The sequence below is a fragment of the Pan troglodytes genome, chromosome 18 (genome assembly GCF_028858775.2).
Source record: "Pan troglodytes isolate AG18354 chromosome 18, NHGRI_mPanTro3-v2.0_pri, whole genome shotgun sequence".
NCBI lineage: Eukaryota > Metazoa > Chordata > Mammalia > Primates > Hominidae > Pan > Pan troglodytes.
In genome coordinates, this window is record NC_072416.2 from 13170655 (window position 1) to 13196061 (window position 25407).

A 25407-nucleotide genomic window follows, 5' to 3' on the forward strand; every position below is an offset into this window, starting at 1 on the left:
CTCAGTTGTGTCCAGCTGGGGCTCCTCATGGCCTGGTAATGGGTGGTAAAGGTTCAATCATGTCCTTCCAAAAGTTCCTAGTATGTAATGGAGACAAAGGCACAGGATGTCACCATAACACCTAGCACAATGCTTGTACCATTACAGCTACGCAAATATTTGGTGAATGAATGAATGAGAGGCTGATTTCCTGAATGGAAGAAATATGAAATTGAGTGTTCTGGGGTGATCACCATCCCCCAGCCATATGGACAAAAAAAAAAAAATCCAATCTAGAAACACAAAGAAGGCAGACAGTAGCCTCTGAAGATTTTAGTTTGTAAACCCTGTGTGACAGTATGGAAATGAGTGTTCTCAAGATACAAAGATAGTTTTTGCTATCTTTGGCATTCCTTAGATAAAAGCTAAAGGGATCTGTCTGTCTCTCTCTCTCTCTCCTTCTCTGTCTGAATTTTTCAGTTTTCAGCAGAATATGTGGTAGAAGATAGTCTCATTCCATCATGACCTCATCCTTTAAAGCAGAGGTCTTTATTAAATACAAATGAAATGAAAGAACACGATCTAGTAACAATGAACAGGAAGATTAAAAAAACAAACAGGATCAGTCATTTGTGGGGATCCCTGAGAAGTGAAAATATGGGGCTGCTTGTTCAAATATGAAGAACTTTAAAGCCGGGCGCAGTGGCTCCCACCTGCAATCTCAATGCTTTTGGGAGCCAAGGTGGGAGGATCACATGAGCCCAGGAGTTCAAAACCAGCATAGGCAACAGACCCCCCGCCCCATAAAAGAATGAATGAATGGATGGATGAATGAACGAATACATACATTTTAGGAGCGTTCTTCTCCATGACTACGAAATATTTATTTCTTGTAAGAATGTTCTACTTTATGCCGGACACAGTGAGTGGCTCACACCTGCAATCCCAGCAGTTTGGGAGGCCGAGGCAGGAGGATCGCTTGAGGCCAGGAGTTCTAGACCAGTGTAGGCAACACAGCGAGACTCTGTCTCTACAAGAAATACATATAAAATAATTTAAAATGGCACTAGCAGATCATTCTCCCAAGCATGGGGGCCTTGGATGCATGGAATTGTGTGCGACTACCCAGGCTGCAGGGCTGCAAAGCTGGCCCCATTAAAGAAGCAGAGGGAGATTGTCCAGTGATAAATTGTCCATTTATCAATTGCTTAGTGTAAAAACCATACATTATTATCTTGATGAGAAATCAGCTGACCCCCTGCCCCTCAAAATGGCAGCATTCTGCCCTAGATGTCATCACCGTTGGGAACATTAGAGTCTTGCTCTGGGCAATCTGGTTTTAAACTTTATTTTCCATGTACAGTTTCAGATTATACAAAACATAGAAAATGGACTATTTTAAAGGTACATTAAGTAGAAAGTTTCTAACTACCCTAAAATCACAAACCAAGATTCAAAATGAACCTCTAGGCCTTGCCCTAACATTTCCCCAACACCACAAAATTGTCCAACTTGCTCTATTGTAAGTAACCTTTAAACTATTAGCGAGTTTAGTAACATCCTGCAAGGCAGATTTTAAACTACGATACAGTTTCTATCTAGGCCACTGTGTTTAGTGTGTTTACAAACAGGCTTGGAGTTCTAGGTTTCTTCATCATCAGTGAACACAGAGCGTCCTAGAGCGCCAGCCTGTTCATGAGGGGTGTGCACAAAAGCACGCAAACTATAGCAGAGTGTGTGGGAGTGAGTAGGTCTCCGATGTTCCTGTATTCAGGTATATATATATACACATTCACACAGACCAACAAGTCAAGCATTCTCCAAACTCATTTGAACAGAGGCCCAAAATCATTTTAATGCAAATAACAAAATGAGTTAGTCTGTCTCCATCACATAGCCCCTCAATGAAAGAATTACAGTACTTTATAAAAATGTCATAAAATGCGCAAACTACAGTTCCTTCAAATACAGTTGATGCTGTCTTTGGTCCTAATATGTGCTTCTTGGATGTCTACTAATTTTGTTGTTGTTATTGTTCTTGAATAACTGGTAATAAGCACCAAGTGAGGGCTGATTCTATCTACAGGTAAGAAGCTTGGATGTTTTCTCCCTGATTTTGTCATTTCTTTCCAATTTCCCCAATGCATGTCATACAGCAGGGAAGAGGCATCTCTCATGTCTCAAAAAAGCTTAATGGCACAGGTGGATGTGGGCACTGAATGTTGTACTGTAGTGGCAACCAGCCGGGAAAATCCATAGGATCATTTCAGACCGCATTCAACACAGATACTCATGTAGCCCCGACGTTTCTTGTGAAGGGAATTGATGTATTGCTTGAGGGGGTCGATCTCTGGTTCTAAGGTGTTTTGTTTCTTTCCAATGTGACTACCAGAAAATTATAGAAGGCCAGACGCAGTGGCTCATGCCTGTAATCCCAGCACTTTGGAAGGCTGAGGTGGGCGGATCACCTGAGGTTGGGAGTTCGAAACCAGCCTGACCAACATGGAGAAACCCCATCTCTACTAAAAATACAAAAATTAGCTGGGCATGGTGGGACATGCCTGTAATCCCAGCTACTCGGGAGGCTGAGGCAGGAGAATCACTTGAACCCAGGAGGCAGAGGTTGCGGTGAGCCAAGATGGTGCCACTGCACTCCAGCCTGGGCAACAAGAGCAAAACTCAGTCTCAAAAAAAAAAAAAGAAAGAAAAAGAAAAAAGAAAATTATAGAAAAGCCACCAAGGTAGAAAGTTTCAAGGGAACTTAAGATTCAACTTCCTCCATGAGCTTGGGTAGCATCCTGTTAACTCTAGGGGTGTAAGCCACATTCTTGCCCACAATATGACTAGTGACAGTATCTCATGGAGGCAGGAGGTGACATTTGTCCTGTCTCTGGCCCCAGGTCACCCTGTACTGCATTGGTGGCTTCTCCATAGGGAGGGGGTCCTATCTCATAGACTCCAAACTTCATGATGGCAGGGAGGATATCTGGATTTGCTCACCCCTGTATTTTCAGAGCCTCACACAGTGCCTGGAACATGGTAAACATTTAATACTATCTGTCAAAAACAAATGAATGAAAGAGTAGATGGAAAGAGCCAATCCTGCATTGAAGAGATATCCATGGTGGCCCTAAAACTACTCAAACCAGATGTCTCTTCAGCTCCACTGGAACTGAGCTGATGGCAAACCACCACTCCACTCAGCAGAAGGTCAAGTGCAAAAGTATTTAAATAGCACGAGGTCCCACACCCCATCCCAGGACAGCCCCCAGCATCCTGCTCCAACATAAGCAGAAAAAGACAATGAGGTGCAAAGAGCTTATCTCCTGGGATGGTTCCTGGGTGGTCTGCATTGCCACACAGCACATCATGCTTTGATCCTGAAGGACAAGGCCCCAAAAGCCCTATTTCTCAGCACAGTCTTAAAAGCACCTGGAAATCCTTCACCCAGACCCTCTGAATCAGCCTGTCCCAAGCGGCACGGGAACCCCTAAAGCTTGAAAACTCCAGCTCTATGGGACCCTCTCACCGCATTTACTGTTGGGACCATGGGCCCCTCCACAGACATGTTTTCTGGGTGTTACACAGACAGGTACTGCCCAATAACTGTCATCTGCACGAACTGAATGGAGCTATATTTAGACTGATCTAAATGCCTAAATGCCTCCAGGAGCATTTAATAATAGGCACGCGTAAAGCAGCCTCCCTCCCATGCCACAGGCCTCGATTTTGAATCGTTTTATTTTTGAGATGGAGTCTCAGACTGTCGCCTGGGCTGGAGTGCAGTGGTGAATCTCGGCTCACTGCAACCTCCGCCTCCCAGGTTCAAGCGATTCTCCTGCCTCAGCCTCCCAAGTAGCTGGGATTACAGGCACCTGCCACCACGCCTGGCTAATTTTGTTGTATTTTCAGTAGAGACAGGGTTTCACCATGTTGGCCAGGCTGGTCTTGAACTCCTGACCTTGTGATCCACCTGCCTCAGCCTCCCAAAGTGCTGGGATTACAGGTGTGAGCCACCGCACCCAGCGGATTTTGAATTCTTAGTGATGTTCTTTGCAGCCTCCATCACAGTGTGTAATTAGTTTCTTTTCTTTTTTTTCTTTTTTTGAGATGGAGTCTCACTCTGTCACCCAGGCTGGAGTGCAGTGGCACGGTCTCGGCTCACTGCAACCTCCGCCTCCCAGTTCAAGTGATTCTCCTGCCTCAGCCACCTGACAGCTGGGATTACAGGCATGCACCACCATGCCCAGCTCATTTTTGTATTTTTAGTAGAGACAGGTTTCACCATTTTGGCCAGGCTGGTCTTGAACTCCTGACCTCAGGTGATCCACCCGCCTCAGCCTCCCAAAGTGCTGGGATTACAAGCATGAGCCACTGTACCCAGCCAGTTTTTCTAATTAAGTTTTAATCTGTCTCCTCCACTAGGCCATGAGCCCTAGGAGGAGATTGTCTCGAGAGGGTATCCCCTGTGCCTGGCACATGCATGCAAGTTATGATTTATGTTGATGAATGAATGAATGAATGAATGAATGGTGGATGGGTCCTCTGAGGCTCTAGAAATAGGGGTGAGAGGCCAGCCAGGTATAGCATAAAGGGCTGGACAAGAAGGGAGAGGCCTTCTAGGATAAGATGGGAAGGAGGCTGTACCCCACACCCTGAAGGTGTCTATGAGTTCACATGGCTCAGGAATGGAGTTTGGGGGCCCTAGATGTAGACAGCTGTGGCGATGGAGGCCAAGGTTTTGGCCTGCTGTGGGGGTTACATTCACCTCCCCATCTCCACATGATGACATCCTAGCATTTATGAGGCAGCTCTGCTGACCTGGCCCAGGCACCGTGGTCCCCAACTTCAACGCATCTGAAGTGTTACCCAGGGAGCGCATTAGAAATGCAGATTCCCTGGCCCCATCCCTTGAAGACTCTGATTCTGTAGGTCTGGGGTGAGGGGGGGCGCTGTAGGTTTTCCTAAAGATGAATCTAAATCTGGCACGCAGGTAAAGGATCACCATTCCTAAGGCAAGCAGGTGACACTGTCGGCAAATTGAGGTGAGACTTTTTCTGACCCACCCCAATACCAGAGGGTTGGTTGGGCTCTGGTTTGGACACAGACAGAATGCCAGGGACTACACCTGCTTCTCACTTGGAACTTGGGTGAAACCTCTCAGGAAGCTGTCATTCTTCTCCTATACCCCACCTCACCCTCTTCCACCCACCACTGGCAGAGAGATTCGGGAGGGGCTCGGGCCAGCTGAAACCCATAGGAAGCACGTCCCCAGAGACCCAGCTTTCCCAGCCTCTCATCTCCTCCCATCACAGCCCCATGGTTAAGAAATGTCCTGCCGAGTGCTTTTGGATTTGAGCATTGCTGGATTTTTGCTTGTGTCTTGTTGAGACTTTTGAGTGGGCAGCAGTTCTGAATACCAGCCTTCATAGTCTATTCTCTGATCTCAAGAATGCAAAAACTCTTCTGTCTTTTGGATTTTTTTTTCTTTTTTCTTTTTCTTTTTTTTTTTTTTTTTTTTTTTGGCTTTTAAAGGAAACAATACGTTTGCTAGAAAAACCTCAAAAAATAATGATTATATACAAAATGGTTATCTGAAAGTGGATTCTGTACTGCAGCAGAAGCAACCCAGCTCCGGAACTCTATTTGCGCTTCCTCAGTATCAGGTACATCATGCCGCTGATGAAGGTGCAGGCGAAGGCCACCCACGCCAGGATGTAGGAGTAGCCGTAGCTGCCTTCTCTGGTCACGGGATAGAATTTCGCATTTTTGTGGTGAATGTCTTCACGCCTGTCTGTATAAATGGAGGCCGCAATCATGACACACAGACCTGTCAGGAAGAAAGGTGAATTTTCAATAAATCATGGACCACAGTGCACCCTGGGTAGCCCAGGGGCATACGGCCAGAGTTGAAGACAAACTTCAGCTTTTATTCTTTGTTTATTATTATTTTGTTGTAGAGACAGGATTTTGCCATGTCACCCAGGCTGGTCTTGAACTCCTGAGCTCAAGCAATCCTCCTGCCTCGGCCTCCCAAACTGCTGGGATTACAGACGTGAGCCACCGCGTGCAGCCTTAAGCTCTTATTATTAATAGGTATTTATTTTAGTCTATTGGAAAAATTACAACTGATATTTTGTGGAAGGATATTGTCACCTACCCTGTAGCTATTTTGCTTCCCATTCTGGCTAACTAAACCCAGTTTTGTTTGGGCAGCCACATCACCAACCCAGAGGGTGAACATAATTTGTCTAAGCCAGAGGTCCACAGACGTACCCTGTAAAGGGCCAGACAGTAAGCAGTTTAGGTTTTCTGTGGGCCATGGTCACACAAGTCTGCCACAGTAGCATGACATCACCTATAGACAATACAAAAATGAATAATAGTGGCAGTGTTACAATAAGATTTTATTTACAAAAACATGTGGCACGCCAGATTTGACCTATGGGCCATAGTTTGCCAACCTTCTTCTTGGCAATCTGGTTCCTGTTTACTTGTTATAGCTGATGGGTCAGTATGTATCCCAGTTCTGACCACAGAAAACCTTCAGTGAAAAATATGACTCCCTGGGCCGGACACGGTGACTCATGCCTGTAATCCCAGCACTTTGTGAGGCCAAGGTAGGTGGGTCACCTGAGGTCAGTAGTTCCAGACCAGCCTGGCCAACATGGTGAAACCCCGTCTCTACTAAAAATACAAAAAATTAGCCGGGTGTGGTGGTAGGTGCCTGTAATCCCAGCTACTAGGGAGGCTGAGGCAGGAGAATCGCTTTAACTCACGAGGCAGAGGTTGCAGTGAGCCAAGATCGCACCACTGCACTCCAGCCCGCACAACAGCAAAAACTTCCTCTCAAAAAAAAAAGAAAAATATGACTGCCTGAAAAGAGAGCGATGAGGGAGGAGAAACCTTTTTTAAATTGCTCTCCTTTCTCTTGCTGACTGCTTTAAATATTGTCGGGGCAGGATGAAATATCTGGAGTTGCAGCAAACTTTTTGGAGCCACGAAGGGGTCAACACCAACACTAAAGATGACAGAATAGAAGGATGGAGTGAGCGGAAGTGCTTGACGCAGATGCTGCTAAATCAGCTCTAGAAACTTTTCTACCTCCAGAGTACTTGTTATGTAAAAATAGTAACTATCTTTGTGGCTGAAATCACAGTTAATTCGATTTTCTCTCACATAAGGCCAAAAGCACCCTAATTTTAGTACTTGTCGTCCTTGGCTGGGTGCGTTGGATCATGCCTGTAATCCCACCACTTTGGGAGGTTGAAGCGGGCAGATCACTTGAGCCCAGGAGTTCGAGACCAGCCTGGCCAACATAGCAAAACCTCACCTCTACTAAAAACACAAAAATTAGCTGGGTGTGATGGTGCACACCTGTAGTCCCAGCTACTTGGGAGGCTGCGGCACGAGAATCGCCTGAACCCGGAAGGCGGAGGTTGCAGCGAGCCATTGCACTCCAGCTTGGGTGACAGAGCGAAACCCTATCTCAAAAAATAAAAAAAGAAATACTTGCTGTCCCAATATTTACAGACATTAGAGCTAAGATGAGGTTAGGTTCTGTGGTTTTCCTTGGGGGACCTATCTGTCTCCTGGCCAGGCAGTTTTGGTGGGACTATCCTTCAAGATGCTCAGACATTCTCTGGCCAGGGGCCAAGCGCGTAGACAATCTCCGCCAATCAGACTCTCACTCCTGGAAACCTGAGTCTAAACAGTGACCCTGTCAGGGTTCCTTGATTCTGACAGCACCTCCCTGGAGCCGCTGCCTATCAGTTGCTGGTGCCTGGATCTTCTTTCCAACACCTGGTTTTTCAGCTTTTCCTTTGATTCTTGCAGGCTACCCCCAGAATCCCATCTCTCACATGAGTTAGAGTATCTGCTGCTTGCGTCTAAAGATCCCTGCCTGATACAGCATTAAACACTCTGCAGTTTGAAGCAGAACAGGGAGGGCCAGGTCTTTGGACCAGAAAATGGCCATAGGAGTTGGGGAGAATGGGATGCTATGCAAGGAAAATGGGAAGACGTGACTTTCATATTAAAATACGGGGGAATTTTCATATATGTGAAAATTTATATATATAAAATTCCTAAATACATATATTAGGGTAATCAATTTTGACTAAGTAGCCTTACAGATCAACAGACAAACACAGACAATAACAGAAAATAAACTTCAGAAGCTGGGTGCGGTGGCTCATGCTCGGAATCCCAACACTTTGAGAGGCTGATGCTGGCAGATTGCGAGACCAGCCTGCACAACATAGTGAAACCCCATCTCTACAAAAATTAGCCAGGCATAATGGCACATGTCTGTAGTCCCAGTTCCTTGGGAGGCTGAGATAGGAGCATTGCTTGAGCCCTGGAGGCCGAGGCTGCAGTGAGCCATGATCACGCCACTGTACTTCAGCCTGGGCAACAGAGTAACCACCCAAGTCCCCCCACCCCAAGTTAAATGACAGGATTCAACTGCCTTTAATGGGGTCGGTGAGGGTGGGGGGTCCATGCCTCTAACTGGCAGATACAGAGACAGTAAAGGAGGGGGATCAGACACCTCCTGACTACCTCGCCCAGGGTCCTTGGGAAGAACACATTCTCCCTTTAGGCCTCATTTGTTCTGGCTTGTTGCTCTCCAACGCTTGGCTCAGGGACAGGAGTACAAATCCCCAGGCTCTAACCCAGCAGAGGCTGATTCAAGAGGGCAGGCTGGGGCCTTGGGAGTCTGCACTTTAGAAAGGTCCCCGGAAGGACTGTGGTGGACTTGGGGGGTTCTCAAGATCAAGTGACCCTCCGGAGTCTTTTGCACTTGAAAACACTCTCATTCTCCGCCTGTACCTAGAAGGGGTGGCACCTGGCTGTCCAGTAAAAGTGCGCCAAGGGGAGGGGACGCTGAGTGTGACCAACCACCCCACTTTGCCCTGGACTGGGGTTTCCTAGGATGCGGGACTTTCAGTGTTTTTATTTTATATTGTATTATATTTTATTCTACTCTATTTGTTTTATTATTTTTTCAAGGAAGAGTCTCACTGTATCCCTCGGGCTGGAGTACAGTGGTGCTATGGTTTGGCTGTGTCCCCACCCAAATCTCACCTTGAATTGTAATAATCCCCACATGTCAAGGACGGGGCTAGGTGGAGATCATTGAATCATGGGGGCGGTTCCCCCATACTGTTCTTGTGGTAGTAAGTCTCACAAGATATGATGGTTTTATAAATGGGAGTTCCCCTGCACACGCTCTCTTTCCCGCTGCCATGTAAGCCCTTTTGTTCTTCCTTTGTCTTCCGCCATGACTGTGAGGCCTCCCCAGCCATGTGGAACTGTAAGTCCATTAAGCCTCTTTCCTTTACAAATTACCCAGTCTCGGGTATGTCTTTATTAGCAGCATGAGAATGGACTAATACAAGTGGTACAGCACCCCACAGCCCACTGCAGCCTTTACCTCTCAGGCTCAAATGATCTTCCACTCCAGCCTCCCAAGTAGCTGGGACTACAGGTGTGCTCCGCCATGCTTGGCTAATTTTTTTTCTTTTTGTATAGAGGAGGTCTCACTACGTTGCCCAGGCTGGTCTTGAACTCCTGGGCTCAAGCAGTCCTCCTGCATGGGCCTCCCAAAGTGCTCCTGCACCTGATCGGGACTTTCAGTTTTAAAACAGAGGATGGTCCCAGGCAAACTAGAACAAGTTGTCACTGCACTGCACTGATGACACGTCTCAGGGTCATCCTGAGGGCATGGCAGGTTTGGACTTGACCCTGGCCCGGGAGGTGGAGGGCTGGAAGGAGGTGGTAGTTAGAGTGGTTAGGGCCAAGCAGCCTAAGTTGGCTCCCACACCCAGATTTCTTGCCTTCATCAAGCCACTCATTAACTCCTGATTGGAAAGCACCCTAGAAGGGACTTCTGTATTTTGTCATCAGAAAGCTTTAAATCGTCACTGAGAAACAACAAATGATCATGGTGTGGCTTCTGACTTCTGATCTGACTTAAGCCTTGCTAAAATTCCTAAGTAGAAAAAAATGCTCTGAGACCTCTGCTTCCTCCAAGTTCCTCCAGGACTGAGGCTGTGCCTTGTTCATCTCTTGAGCCCCTGCAGCCAGCACAGGCCTGGTGCAACGTGGGCACCTCTGTCACCCACCAGCTTGAAACCTGTTGATGGCTTCCCATCAGCTTAGAACAAAGACCCCAAATCCTTTCTATGGCCTGCAAGACTCCATGGGGCGTGGCCCTGCCTGCCCTGCTGGTTCACTTCCCACTGCACTCCAGCCCCACTGGGCAGCTCTCCGTCCCTCCTATCACAGGGCTTCCATCATGCCGTTCCCTCTACCCAGGACACTGTTCCCTCCTCTCTCTATTGAGACACAACACTGTCGACAGCGACTCCTACTCACCCTCCAGATCCTCTGGCTTCATGTCTCCAGGATGCCTTCCCTGGACTCCCAACTCAATCCAAACTCCCAAATATAAACGTCCCACTGTGGTACAGCATGCATGCGCCCACACACACACACACACGCAAACACACACTGGCACACAGCACCGCGCAGCTGCCAATTTCTCCTTTCCAAATTCTCCCTCCTCCTGGCTTCCCTCCTGGCGGCTGGGAAGGGAGTGCTTATTCCAGAAAGCCCCTTGTTAGGGAAGCCCGTTGATGTACTTACATGACATTAGCTGGATGATGGAGGTTAGGACAAACCTCTCTCCCTGCTTCAGGCGGAAGAGCTGGAGCACGAAGATGAAGAAGGCGATGCAGCAGAGAATGGTGGAGAGGATCATGGTGGCCTGGACTGCCTGCAGCGTGGAGTACTCTGCGGGAAAAGGGCAGGGGCGCAGGACTGAGGACCTTGGCCAGCCGGCACTGCGGGGTACACAGTGACCGCAGCAGCTCCAGAGTAGGGGTGACAGGAGGCAAACGGGAAGGGGTTCAGGCAGTCGTCTACATGGTCTGAGCACAAGGGCAGCCAAGGAGTCTTCCAGACCCCCTGCCCTTCACCTCCAGTGTCCATTTGACTGGACAATCCTCGACCCCCTTATCTGGAAGACGAGGCAAGAACCACCTGCTCTGCATTCTTCCTGGTCTGGGTCACAGATCCCACATGCTTGGCTCATGGACAGGGGAATCTTTTGAAGGACAAACCTCAGGTTCCAACATGGTAGATTGTGACTCAAGAAATCAGGATGGGGTCTTGGGGGTCTCCATTTTAGAGAGGGATTCCCATGGACTCAGGGCTCATGGGACTGTGACCTTGTGAAGTGCTCTGTGGACGCCATAGTAGCCTGTAGGTATCGGAGGCTGATCTTCACGGTCACTACTTACAAAGAGGAGGAAAGCTCCTTTCTTTTCAGGTCAGCCTTAACAGAGACTGGGGTATGAAGGTTTGGGGCTCAGTACAGAGAAGTTTCAGTGGAGAAGGGAGGCCTAGGGTGGAGGGTGTCACATGGGGGCAGGTCACAGTGAGGCTATGTGTAGAAAGCTATGTGGCCATAGGGAAGGCATCCTGCACATGGGTTACCTTTGTGGGCCTCAGTTTCCTCACCTGTAAAATGGGGATATAGATATATTTTTTGAGACAGGGTCTCACTCTGACATCCAGGCTGGAGTGTAGTGGCACAACCGTAGCTCACTGCAGCCTTGAACTCTTGGGCCCAAGTGATCCTCCTGCCTCAGCCTCCTGTGTAGCTGGGACTACAGGCATGTCTGGCTAATTTTTAAAAAATTTTTGTAGGGATGGAGTCTCGCTATGTTGCTCACGGTGGTCTTGAACTCTAAAATGGGGATACTAATAGCTCCTTCCTCATCGGGCTGGGAAGGGAGAGTAAACTCCTACATAAGGGGGTTTGGAGGGTGCAGGCAAGGTGGGAGTCCTGTGTAAGAGCTGAATGCTGAATGTTACCACCAGGATGAGGCCAAAAGATAAGATGAGGGGACAGCGTCCACGCTGCACAGAAAATCTAAGGACACACCTTCCTTTTCTTTTTCTTTCTGTCTTTTTTTTCCTTCGATTTTGCAGTTTTGCCTGAAAACTCACTGGAGTGAATATAATTGGTAAGTACTTAATGAAACGTCTAGAGCTGTGGATTTAATCCATTCTGGCTACAGATTATGGTTACTTGGAGAGCATCTAGCCTTTCCCCCAGTTCCTTATGGGGAGCGAAAGGAGTCAGACTGGCTCCCCCACTATGACACACACCACATGACCCCATTCCCATGAGGCCCAGGAACAGGTGGAAGTGAGTTATAGTGACAGAAGTCAGAAGTGGTTGCCCTCGGGGCAGAAAGCGGTAGCAACTGTGTGGAAGGGGGCCCGAGGAACTTTCTGGAGAGTTGGCAATGTTCTCTGTCTTCTTTTGGATGGTGGTTACATGGGTGTTTATACAATTGTCAAAACCCACCAAATTGAGCCCTTAAGAAGCCTGCGTTTCCTAGTTTGTAAATTATAACTCCATTAAAAAAAGAAAAAGAAAAAGAAAACCCAGCAGGCTCTACTGAGATGAAATAAATCACAACGTCGGGCATTGAGAGTGGGCACGAGGGCTTCGTAAAGCCACCGAGGGAATTCCAATATGGAGCCCAAGTGGTGACCCTCTGGCTTACAGCAGTACTTCCCAAATCTGCCCAATCCCAGGGATCACCTGGGATTGCTTATTAAAAATACAGATTCTTAGGCCTCTCCCCCTGGAGATTCTGCTACCATTGTCCTGGAGTGGGCACCAGGAATCTGTATTTTCAGCAACAAGTGACCCATGATGGGGCAAATGGGGAAAACATGCCTTTGGGGGAAAGGATGAATAGATGCTCCTAGAACAGGGTTTCTCAAAGCTGGAAGGGGGTGCAGGATGTGCCTGCCAGGCAGCCCCTGAGATGGGTGTATGTGGAACCCAATGAGGACGGGAAACTACACAAATTCACGGAATGAGAGGGATGCTCACTTTGCTCAGTTTAAATTCCTCTAAGGGCTGGGCATGGTGACTCAACGCCTGTAATCCCAGCACTATGGGAGGCAGAGGCAGGTGGATCACCTGAGGTCAGGAGTTTGAGACCAGCCTGGCCAATATGGCAAAACCCTGTCTCTACTAAAAATACAAAAATTAGCTGGGTGTGGTGGCACACACCTGTAATCCCAGCTACTTGGGAGTTTGAGGCAGGAGGATGGCTTGAACCCAGAAGGCGGGGACTGCAGCGAACAGAGATTGCGCCACTGCACTCCAGCCTGGGTGACAGAGCGAGACTCTGTCTCAAAAATAAATAAATAAATAAATAAATAAATAAATAGATTTCTCTAAGGACCTCAAGGAGGAGTTCTCTACCAGCTGCTTTTGTGCTTTAAAAACACCCACTAATATCTGGGTGTTTGGGGTTGTTTGTTTTTTAACATGAAAAGGACCAGAAACAGGCTTAGAGGCTTCAGGAGGGAAGTGTGTCTGCCCAGACTTTGATAACATCATTGGGCTTTCCATCTAGTATTTTCAGAAAGCTTCCCTTCTTTTATGGCAAGTGATACTAGTTTATATGAGTGATAACACTCATGGGAGGGATGTGACATTCTCTTTAACATAGACTTATGGTTTGGGAGGCCATAGTGGGTGAAGTGGGAGAATCGCTTGAGCTCAGGAGTTCAAGACCAGCATGGGCAACATGGTAAAACCCTGTCTCTACAGAAAATACAAAAATTAGCCAGGTGTGGTGGCACACATCCATAATCCCAGCTACTGGGGAGGCTGAGGTGGGAGGATCACTTGAACCTGGGGGGCAGAGGTTACAGTGAGCTGTGATTGCACCACTGCACTCCAGCCAGAGTGACAAAGCGAGACCCTGATTCAAACGGAAAAAAAAAAAAAAGAAAATAGATTTATGGGTGAGTGCAGAGGCTCATGCCTATAAACCCCAGCACTTTGGGAGGCCAAGGTGGGAGGATCACTTGAAGCCAGGCATGAAAAACCAGCCTGGGCAACATAGCAAGACCCTGTCTCCACTAAATAAATACAGGAGATTTATGTACAGAAAAGTGGGCTATTTTAAAAGTAAACTTTTTAAAGTAAAAAAAGTTGGCAAACTTTTTCAGTAGAGGGACAGACAGTGAATATTTTAGGTTTTGTGAACCATATGGTCTCTTGTCAAATGTTCGTTTTGTTTTTAGCGGGGTGTGTGTGTGTGTGTGTGTGTGTGTGTGTGTGTAAACAACTTTTAGAAATGTAAAAACTGTTCTTAGCTCCCCGGCCAAACAAAAACAGGCCTTGGACTGAATTTGGCCAGCGGTTCGCCAACCCCTGTTTTAAAGAAAAATAAGTGAATAATCCCATGTGGAGGATTCAGAAAAACAGCCACAGAGCACAGCAAGCCCTCCCAGCTGGCCTTGCACACTGGCGACAGCTGGGGCTTGCAGAGCTCAGGGAAGGAGGGCTGTTCCCAGGGCCAGAGGTTAGCATGACAGAATAACAGACGAGATGGAAAGGAGCACCGATGGTGTTCCGTGGTTAAGAGCACTGGCTTTAGAGCTGGTCACACCTAGACTGGAATCCTGCCGCCATCATTCGCTCCTGGCTATGTGGCCTTGGGTAACTTAACTGCTCTCTGCCTCAGTTTCCCCATCTTAAAATGGGGCCTATGGTCCCTGCCTGATGGGGCTATGAGATCACCTATGTAAAGGACTTAGACCCATGCCTCACAGTAAACTTTAAGTAAATGGTGCCTCTACTGGTATTTTTGCTGCTTTTATGATGAATATGGATATTGTTACTGAGTGTGGTGAGAATCTGGGACCCAGGGAGTAGGCTCCTTTGCTCCCTAATAGGATTGTCAGATTTGGCAAACAAACCAAAACAAACACAAAGACAGGATGCCCAGTACATGAATATCCGATGGACAACAAATAAATTTTAGGAGAGGCATGGTGGCTCCTCCTCCTCCTTTAGGCTGAGGTGGGCAGATCTCTGGAGCCCAGGAGTTCGAGACCAGCCTGGGCAACATGGTGAAACTCCATCTCTACAAAAATTACAAAAATTAGCTGGGCATGGTGGTGAGTACCTGTAGTCCCAGCTACTTGAGAGACTGAGATGGGAGGATCACTTGAGCCCGGGAGGTCAAGGCTGCAGTGAGTCGTGATTGCACCACTGCACTCCAGCCTGGGTGACAGAGTGAGACCCTGTCTCAAAAACAAACAAACAAACAAAAACCAAAAAACTAAACGCTCCCCCCCCCACCAACAAAACCAAATATTTTTTAGCATAAGTATGTCCCATGTTATATTAATATTTGGGCCATAGTCATACTAAAAAAAAGTACTTATTGTTTATCTGAAATCTCTAATTTAACCGGGTATACTGTATTTTATCAGGCAACTGGGATCCCAAAGTATCTATTTCATCAGTTCCATGAGGAAAAACAGAACCATTCACTTCATAATGAAAAACAGTGGTTAGCATGTTTTTGAATGGGATTTTCTGTATTTTAAAGCCTTTTCATGTATTTTAGCTCATTGAAGAGGTGGGCACAGCAAAGGCATCATTATTACTTCTGTTCTACAGCTGAGGATGTTGAAATTGACATGCCCAATGCAAGGCTACACAGCTTGTCTAGGAACGGAAGCCAGATCTTGGATTTTTGTTTGTTTTTGAGACAGGGTCTCACTCTGTCACCCAGGGTGGAGCGCAGTGGCGTGATCTCGGCTCACCGCAACCTCCGCCTCCTGGATTCAAGCAATTCTCTTGCTTCAGCCTCCTCAGTGGCTGGGATTACAGGCGTGCACCACCACGCCCAGCTAATTTTTGTATTTTTAGTAGAGATGGGGTTTCGCCATATTGACCAGGCTGGTCTCAAACTCCTGACCTCAAGTGATCCATCCGCCTCTGCCTCCCAAAGTGCTGGGATTACAGGCATGAGCCACTGAGCCCCGCCAGATCTCGGATTTCTTACTGCTGGACAGGGAAAAGTGACTGGAGAGTAAATTATGGTCTCTGAGCCCATTTAGAGGCGAGGCTTGGATAAAAAAAGAAGGGAAGAGAAAATTCTAGATGAGAGCTGAAGCTGGAGAAAGGATGAGAACGGGAAACTCGGCTGTGCCAAGAGGCAGAGAAGAGAAGGCATGAGGTCCAACTTAGCTGGAGTTGGTCTCCCTCCAGCCTCCGGCTTCTCCACACCCCTGGCATCTCCAGCTTGTGCTGTCCTCCGCTCCAGCACACACTGAGCAAACGCGGCCAGGCCCACCGGAGTATGCAGTGAGTGGAGGAGAGGGTACGGAGTCGGGGAACCCGAAGCCTCACTCCTGACCGTTCCTTCCTCCCTCAGTGCTTCTCAGTCAGCTTCCTTCATTCGCACTTACCTTGAAAGCTGTCATTGATGACTGTGCAATTCGTGTTGTTGGTACATATTCTCCAGACATCTGCAAAAAACTCATCTCCTACCCACCAGGCCTGTAACACAAAATGGAAATAGAGAAAGGCCATCCGTTCATGATGCAAACACTGACTGCTAATTAGGCACGAGGCATGGTGGGCTTCCGGGATTCTCAAACTGCAACACATGTGAGAATTGCCTGAGGAGCTTATTCTAATGCAGACTGACTCAGGAGGTCTGGGGTGGGGACTGGGACTCTGCATTTCTTTCTTTTCTATTTATTTATTTTTTTGAGACAGGGTCTTGCTCTGTCATCCAGGCTGGAGGGCAGTGGCACAGTCTTGGCTCACTGCAGCCTCCATCTCTTGGGCTCGAGCAATCCTCCCACCTCAGCCTCCTGAGTATCTGGGACTACAGGTGCACATCACCACACCTACTTTTTGTATTTTTTGTAGAGTCAGGGTTTACTATGTTGTCAGGCTAGTCTTGAACTCCTGACCTCAGGTGATCCACCCACCTCAGCCTCCCACAGTGCTGGGATTACAAGCATGAGCCACTGTGCCCAGCCGGGATTCTACATTTCTTTTTTTTTTCTTTTTTTGTTTTTTTTGAGACGGAGTTTCACTCTTGTTGCCCAGGCTGGAGTGCGATGCATGATCTTGGCTCACTGCAACCTCCCATACAGGGTTCAAGCAATTCTCCTGCCTCGGTCTCACGAGTAGCTGGGATTTAGAGGCATGAACCACCACACCTGGCTCATTTTTGTATTTTTAGTAGAGACAGGGTTTCGCCATGTTGGTCAGGCTAGTCTCAAACTTCTGACCTCAGGTGATCCACCTGCCTTGGCCTCCCAAAGTGCTGGGATTACAGGCATGAGCCACCACGCCTGGCCAGGATTCTGCATTTCTAACCGGCTCCAGGTGATGCCCTGCTACTTTCTCCCAAAGGATAAGAGGTGGTCCAGGCCCTCAGAGAGTATGGGAGAAAAGATGAGGCTGAGTTGGTGGAAATAATAGCAATCAGGGGTGGGCACAGTGGCTCATGCCTATAATTTCAGCACTTTGGGAGGCCGAGGTGGGAGGATTGCTTGAGCCCAGGAGTTTGAGACCAGCCAGGGCAACCCATCTCTACAAAAAAATACAAAAAATTAGTCAGGCATGGTGGTGTGTGACTGTAGTCCCAGCTACTCAGGAGTCTGAGGTGGGAGGATCGCTTGAGCCTGGGCAGTAGAGGCTGCAGTGAGCCGTGATCGCAACATTACACTCCAGCCTGGGTGACAGAGAGAGACCCTGTCACAAACAAACAAACAAACATTGCAATGGATGGGATGACCAGACAAGATTCTCCTGTCTTCAGCCAAAAGCATTCATTTCCCTCTGTGCTTTGGTGGCTGCTGCCCTTCCCCCACTGCCCAAGATGGCCTTCCTTCTACTTTCCAGTTGCCAAGCACAATTCCAAATGCATAATGAACACCCTCAGACTCACCGATGGACAAAAAGTCCATCTGCGTCTTCTTAGTATGTGCCATGATAATATACCCTGGGGGTGCTGGATACGATTCACTAAGGCTGATGGTTTTCCTGCCCCTAATGTCTGTCTATCCTTTTCACTAAGTCTGGGACCTTTTCAGGATCCCAAAGGACTAGATGGGAAGAAATAGAAAAAGGAGATTCTAAAAGAACATTCGGTCCCATTTATTTCACAGTGAGCTCCTGGAATGGTGGGTCCAAATACTATAATCTAGGATTCCCCAACCCATGGGCCATGGACTGGTACCTGTCTGTAGCCTGTTAGGAACCAGGCCACGCAGCAGGAGGTGAGCAGCCAGTGAAGGCAGCTTCATCTGTATTTACAGCTGCTCCCCATCACTCACATTACTGCCTGAGCTCTGCCTCCTGTCAGGTCACCAGGGGCATTAGATTCTTATCGGAGTGTCAACCTTATTGTGAACTGTGCATGCCAGGGATCTAGGCTGCACGCTCCTTATGAGACTCTAATGCCTGATGATCTGTCACTGTCTCCCATCACCCCCAGATGGGACCGTCTAGTCCAGAACAACAAGCTCAGGGCTCCCACTGATTCCACATTATGACGAGTTATATAATTATTTCATTATATATTACAATGTAATAATAATAAAGTGCACAATAAATGTAATGCACTTGAATCATTCTGAAACCATCCCCCTGCAATGCCCCCTCCCCAGTCTGTAGAAAAATTATCTTCCATGAAACCGGTCCCTGGTGCCAAAAAGGTTGGAGACCACTGCTATAATCCATAGCATCAATGTGGTCCCTGCCCAGGCCACTCACAGCAGCTCAGCAAGAAGCTCCAGAACCCAAATGCGATTATTGTGCTCATCTCCCCTGACAGGCTCTAGGACCAGGAGCCTCTGGAATGGCTCAAATCCTGGCTCTGCTGCTTACTGCACTGTAAACTCTGCCAAGTGCCCGAATGGCGCTGAGGCTCAGTTCCTTCACCTGTAACCCGGTGCAAGGAGATGTCGGTGCCCTACCTGGTACAGCTGGGGTGGGGATCACATGAGATGACACGCATAAAAGGGCCACAGTAATCGCTAAGTGACAGGCATTATAGTTTATGTTATTATTGTCATGATGATCCATCAACGGGAGCCGTATATGTAGGCAGAGTTGGTGGCCACTCGTATGGTGTACTTTTTGGCTTTCTGAGCAATGTTTCTGCCCTTTAATTATCTCTGCAGTCTAAAATGAGCAGGATGGAAGCCAGGCCTTTGGAACAGTGTATAGGCTGTTAAGAAGCTTCCCTGATGTCACTCCCTGTTTGGAGGGATATTAATCTATGCCAAGAGGTTATTTATCCAATACATTCCTGCCATATGGCTGCAAGCTGGATACTAAAGGGAAACATTAAATTTTTCATAGGGGCATAGGTAGAGTCTGCAAAGTTCCATGCATGAGCTCTGCTGGGGAGGACATGGCCGGGTGGGCTAGCAACAAGGGACCCTGGTTGATAAGGAGGTGTCAGGGGTTGGGGGCGGAGGTCACCTGGGATGGGTCACATGGAAGATCTAGAGCAGTGGTCCTCAACAGAGGGTGATTTTGTTCTCCATGGGACATTTGACAATGTCTGAAGATATTTTGGATTGTCATAACCAGGGGTGGGGGTGCTACTGCATCTAGCAGATAAGGCCAGACACGTTGCTGAACTTCCTACAATGCACAGGGAGGCCCCCACAACAAAGGATTATCCAGCCCAAAATGACAATAGTGGCAAGGTCGAGAACTCTGATCTAGAGGAAAGCTGAAGTCACACAACATCCTCAAAGGGCTTCCTAGAGCCAGGCTCTATGAAAGAATCATGGATGGGAGGACAAACGTCCCTGCCTGCCAGGACCTGCTACCAAAACCTGAACATGGGACGGCCTGAACCTTCACATTTAGGCCAAGAGTCCTCAGCCCTTGGGTCAGAAGATGGGTGTGCCTTCGCAGGGAGGACAACCCCGAATCGTGGTTGAACCTTGGCAGGTTCAACGTTGAGAACTTTGGCAGGGTTCTCAACCTGTGATATGGTTTGGCTGTGTCCCCACCCAAATCTCGAATTGTATTCCCATAATTCCCACATGTCGTGGGAGGGACCCGGTGGGAGGTAACTGAATCATGGGGGCAAGTTTATCCCGTACTGTTCTTGTGGTAGTGTATAAGTCTCACGAGATCTGACGGTTTTATAAAGGGCAGTTCCCCTGCACACGCTCTCTTGCCTGCCGCCATGTAAGATGTGGCTTTGCTCCTCCTTTGCCTTCTGCAGAGGCCTCCCAGACATGTGGAATTGTGAGTCCATTAGACCTCATTTTCCTTATAAATTACCTAGTCTCTGGTATGCCTTTATCAGCAGCATGAGAACAGACCAATACAACCCACTTCTATTGACTCCAGGACCCAGGTTTCTGTGTGAGTGGCAGGAAAGGAAACTTACATTGTCGATGGTGGCAATGAACAGCAAGGCTGCAGAGGTGATGTGGAAGGCGATGATGAAAGCAAGAAGCACCAACATTTTCACAGGGCAGGGCGAGTCGAGGTGAGGGGTCACGTTTAAAGCCCAGAGCGGGATGTGCTGAAGAGGGTAAGAAAGAGAAATTCAAAATCTGTCAATGACAAAACAAAATTACAATAAAAAATAAACACCTTTTAGCTGGGCGTGGTGGCTCATGCCTATAATCCTGGAACTTTGGGAGAAGGCAGGAAGATCATTTGAGCCCAGGAGATTGAGACCAGCCCGGGCAACATAGTAAGACACTGTCTATAAAAACAATAAAAGAAAATTAGCTGGGCGTGGTCATCATACCTGCAGTCCCAGCTACTTAGGAGGCTGAGGCAGGAAGATCGCTTGAGACTGGGAGGTTGAGGACGCAGTGAGCCATAATTGCGCCACTGCACTCCAGCCTGGGCAACAAAGCAAGGCTCTGTCTGTTAAAAAGAAAAGGCAACATTTCATGGGGTCTTAGAAAAGCAAAAACAGTGCTCCCCATCTTTACTCGCCTGGAGACTTTACTGGACAAAAGTCTGGCATGAGAGGGGCTGTCTGCTGTTGCATCCAGACGCCAAATATTCCTTGTGGAGGAGGAGGGTGAGGACCCATTAGAATCCCTAATTGAGAAAAGCATCACGCCTCTTGGGCAGGAAGGAGTGGCTCTGTGTGTGCTAAGATGCTGTTCCTGATTCCCCATGCTCAGAAGCTCATTTTCTGAGGATTCCTGATCAGAGCCCCTACTTCATAACAAAGCAAAAGTGATCACAATACAGAAATATTTCCTAACGATCTGACCATTTATAAAATTAATCCCCAGCTGGGCATGGTGGCTCACGCCTGTAATCTCACCACTTTGGGAGGCCAAGGCAAGAGGATGTTAATTAAGCCCAGGAGTTTGAGACCAGCTTGGGCAACAGAGCAAAACTCCATCTCTACAAAACATTTGGAAAACTAGCCTAGTGTTATGGCAGGTGCCTGTGGTCCCACCTACTTGGTAAACTAAGACAGAAGGATTGCTTGAGCCCAGGAGGTGGAGGCTGCAATAAACCATGATCTCATCACTGCACACTAGCCTGGGTGACACACCAAGACCACATCTCAAAGAAATAAAAATAAAAATAAAATAAAATAAAATAAATACCCACTCAGACACCATTCTTCTTAATATATATTCCCATTTGAACAACACTGGACCCCAAAAAAATACAACAAGTGGCAGACAGCTGCCATTTCATTTTCCCCTCTCTGATCACACAGGAAGACTATATTTCCTGGACTCCCTTGCAGCTAGATGGGGAACTCATTACTAATAGGCCAGAACTTCATGACATGGCCATTTCCAGGCTGTTGAAGAGGGCAGCAGGTACTTGTGACTAATTCAAACCAATGGGCCAGAACTGCATGACATGGCCATTTCCGGGCTGATGCAGAAGACAGCAGGTATGAGTTCTCCATGCTCCCTCTCCCTAAGGAGGTAGCTGGGGATGGTGCAGCCATAGTAGGTTGAAGCCTCACACCTTGGACAGATATTATGATTGGGGAATTAATAAACCTCTGGATGTTAAACCACTGAGATTTCAGGGTAATGCTTTACTTTGGCAGGACAGTTTGAGTGACATACAAGAGGAAGCAATTGCAAAGTAAAATTGGAAGTCTTACAACAGAACTACAGTTGTCCAAAGTTGATAAAAATGTCATGGGAGATCAGATGAAAAGCCACTGAGGGCATGAATACATGAGGACTTGTCTGAGCTGGAGAAGTTCCCAATAAACGAGGAAAAAGCATTCAAAAGAATGCTTTAACTATCAAACAATTAAAAGTCACACTGGGAAAAATTGATAAAATCTTTGAGTATTTTATAACCATCATCTTGGTCAACAAAACTCAAATGTCAAAGGAAGATGTCACATCAAATGATCTGGTTGGAAGATGCAGCCTCCTAATATCAACACTTGGTTCATTCTTCTTTTATTCCAACAATTTGTGACGAGATAGTTACTACATTTTTTTGGAAAATTAATTTGTAGTTTCATGTTTTGAAGTACAGTGCAAATCAGACCTTCTGTTCACTGGGATGAAATTGTAGCCCCAGTTTTAAATGGATTAATGCACGCGCGCACACACACACACACACACACACACACTCTCTCTCTCTCTTTCTGAACCACTTGAGAGTAAGTTGCCTAAACCATACAACTAAGTGCTTTAGTGTGTATTTCTGAAAAACCAAGGACATTTTCTTTCTTTTCTTTTCTTTTCTTTTTTTTTTTTTTTTGAGACAGAGTCTCACTCTGTTGCCCAGGCTGGAGTACAGTGGTGCGATCTCAGCTCACTGCATCCTCTGCCTCCCAGGTTCAAGTGATTCTCCTGCCTCAGCCTTCTGAGTAGCTGGGACTACAGGCACATGTCACCACGCCCAGCTAATTTTTGTATTTTTAGTACAGACAGGGTTTCACTATGTTGGCCAGGCTGGTCTCGAACTCCTGACCTCAGGTGATCCGCCTGCCTCGGCCTCCCAAAGTGCTGGGATTACAGGCATGCGCCACCGCACCTGGTTGCGCATTTTCTTACATAACCACACTATGATGATCACAATGGAGAAATTTAACGTGATACAATATAACTATCATATCTACAGTCCATAGTCAAATTTCCCCAATTATCCCAATAATGTTCTACATGGCTTTCTTTTTCCTGCCCCAGGATCCAATCCAAGCTGATACACTGCATTTTAGTTTCAGGTCTCTTTAGTCCCCTTTAATCTGGAATACTTCCTCAGGTCTGTCTTTGTTTTTCATAACATTGATATTATTTAAGAATATTGACCACTTATTTTGTAGAATGTCCCTCAAATTTGTGTTCGATGTTTCCTGATGATTCGATCCAGATTATATTTTTTAAGCAGGAATGGCATATGAGCCATGTGTCCTCAATGGATCCCACCAGGAGGTGCAGTATGCCAGTTTGTCCCATCATTGGTGATGCTAACTTTGATCACTGGGTTGTGTTCTGCCAGATTCTTTCACTGTACATTTCCCCTTTGTCATTAAAAAATACTTTGTAAGGCTGGGCATGGTGCCTCATGCTTGTAATCCCGGCACTTTGGGAGGCCGAGGTGGGTGGATCACCTGAGGTCTGGAGTTCGAGACCAGCCTGGCCAACATAGTGAAACCCTGTCTCTACTAAAAACACAAAAATTAGCCGGGTGTGGTGGTGGGCACCTGTAATTCCAGGTACTCAGGAGGCTGAGGCAGGAGAATCACTTGAACCCAGAAGGCAGAGGTTGCATTGAGCCAAGAACGCGCCACTGCACTCCAGCCTGGGTGACAGAGAGAGATTCCATCTCAAAAAAAAAAAAAAAAAAAATTGTAGAAGTGATATTTGATAAAATACACATAAAATTTACTATTAGTGTAAATGAGACACATTACATTCCCAATATTGTATATCCATCACCACTATCCAGTTCTAGAACGTTTCATCACCCCCAAAGTAAATTGTGTACTCACTAAGCAGTTATTCCCTATTCTCCCTTCCCCCTAACCCCCAGCAACAAATAATATACTTTCTGTTTCTATGGATTTGTCTATTTTAGATATTTCATATCGTTGGACTCATACAATAGTGTGGCCTTTTGTGTCTGTCTTCTTTCATTTAGCACAGTGTTTCAAAGGTCCATCCATGATGTGGCATGTGTGGGAAGGTATTTTGAGATAATGTAAAGATCCTCTCTCAAGAAACTTTCACTCAGAGTTTAAGCATTCACTGATATTTCTGAAATAGGATTTTCGTTTGTTTGTTTTTGAGACAGAGTCTTGCTCTGCTGCCCAGGCTGGAGTGCAGTGGCACAATCTCGGCTCACTGCAACCTCTGCCTCCCGGGTTCAAGCGATTCTCCTGCCTCAGCCTCCCCAGTAGCTGGGACTACAGGCACGTGCTACTACGCCTGGCTAATTTTTGCATTTTTAGTAGAGACAGAGTTTCACTGTGTTGGCCAGGCTGGTCTCAAACCCTTGACCTCATGTGATCTGCCTGCCTTGGTCTCCCGAAGTGCTGGGGTTACAGATGTGAGCAACCATCCCCAGCGCAAAATAGGATCATTTTAAAAGGCCTTTTTCTGGTACCAACTATTCCCCCTCCTCTAGTGGACATGCACTGACTGCACAAACCCTCCACCTTTTCACTGCCAGCTCTCCTCTCCAACTACGCTCATTCTCATCCCCATTATCCCCCCACGGAATGGATCAAGGCTCATGGGCTCGTACAGGGTCCACTCCTTGAGACCCAGGACGCACTAACAATGAGCCAGGAGCTGTATGGCTGCAGAACTCAGTCTGAGAGGTCCTGGCTGTGATTCTGTGCATCACCAATTAGAAGGACCCAATGAACCAGCTTAGAGATTCTTCTAATTCTTTCAAAAAAGACAAATTCCCCTTTGTTTAGGCCTGCGTCATTCTTAGCTGCCATCATATGCTGCTGCCTCCAAAATGATGCATTCCTTTTTTTTTTTTAATAGATGCATTTCTGACCCTGGGGGGGAAAAGGGCTCATGTACCACGCTGAATGCCCTGTTACTTTAACATCAGCAGGAATGCCCAAATGCCAACTTCACCAGGGCCATTAACTCCAGGGCGATAATAGCTTCATATGTTCTCCAGCTAGGATGACACAAATGCATATGGACATGTAACTAAAACTTTCTAGAAAATAATAATTAAAAAGAAAAAAGGTTTTAACCCATTCTTTCCCAAAGGATGGAATTAAAATGTTATAAGGCATGATTTTGGACAGTGCATTGATAGGGCATTAAGCAACATTGAACCACATGGTGAAAAAGTTCCCATTCCAATCCTACTGAGTTCACCAAGGAAAAGACCCAGTTTGGTGCTAGTCAGTCTCCAATACTTGCTAATTTCTTTTTGACAAAAAGAGAAAGCAGATCTTTGGTTAAAATGTATTTGTAGCTAGAATTTAATAACATCATTCTGAGTTTATTGTATTCATTTTTAACGTTCTTTCTTTTTATAAGGAAGAAACACCACGTATAGTAGTGATATAAAGTATTTTAAAGCCAAGTTATTGAAGCTTTAAAAGTGAA

The 25407-nt window shown here is 46.9% G+C and overlaps 1 protein-coding gene across 3 annotated transcripts in view; it reads right to left on the minus strand.

Annotated features, from left to right (window-relative positions):
• Positions 1-1311: 1311 nt before the first annotated feature.
• EMP2 (epithelial membrane protein 2) overlaps positions 1312-25407 on the minus strand; it is a 52166-nt gene continuing 28070 nt past the window's right edge. The window contains 5 exon segments of one of the 3 annotated variants that reach the window (NM_001105239.1): positions 1314-2419; positions 4367-5809; positions 10630-10776; positions 16288-16378; positions 20256-20393. In NM_001105239.1, the coding sequence (NP_001098709.1) occupies positions 5622-5809; positions 10630-10776; positions 16288-16378; positions 20256-20333 (504 nt within the window). In that variant the 5' untranslated portion in view covers positions 20334-20393 and the 3' untranslated portion in view covers positions 1314-2419; positions 4367-5621. 3 annotated transcript variants of the gene reach the window in all.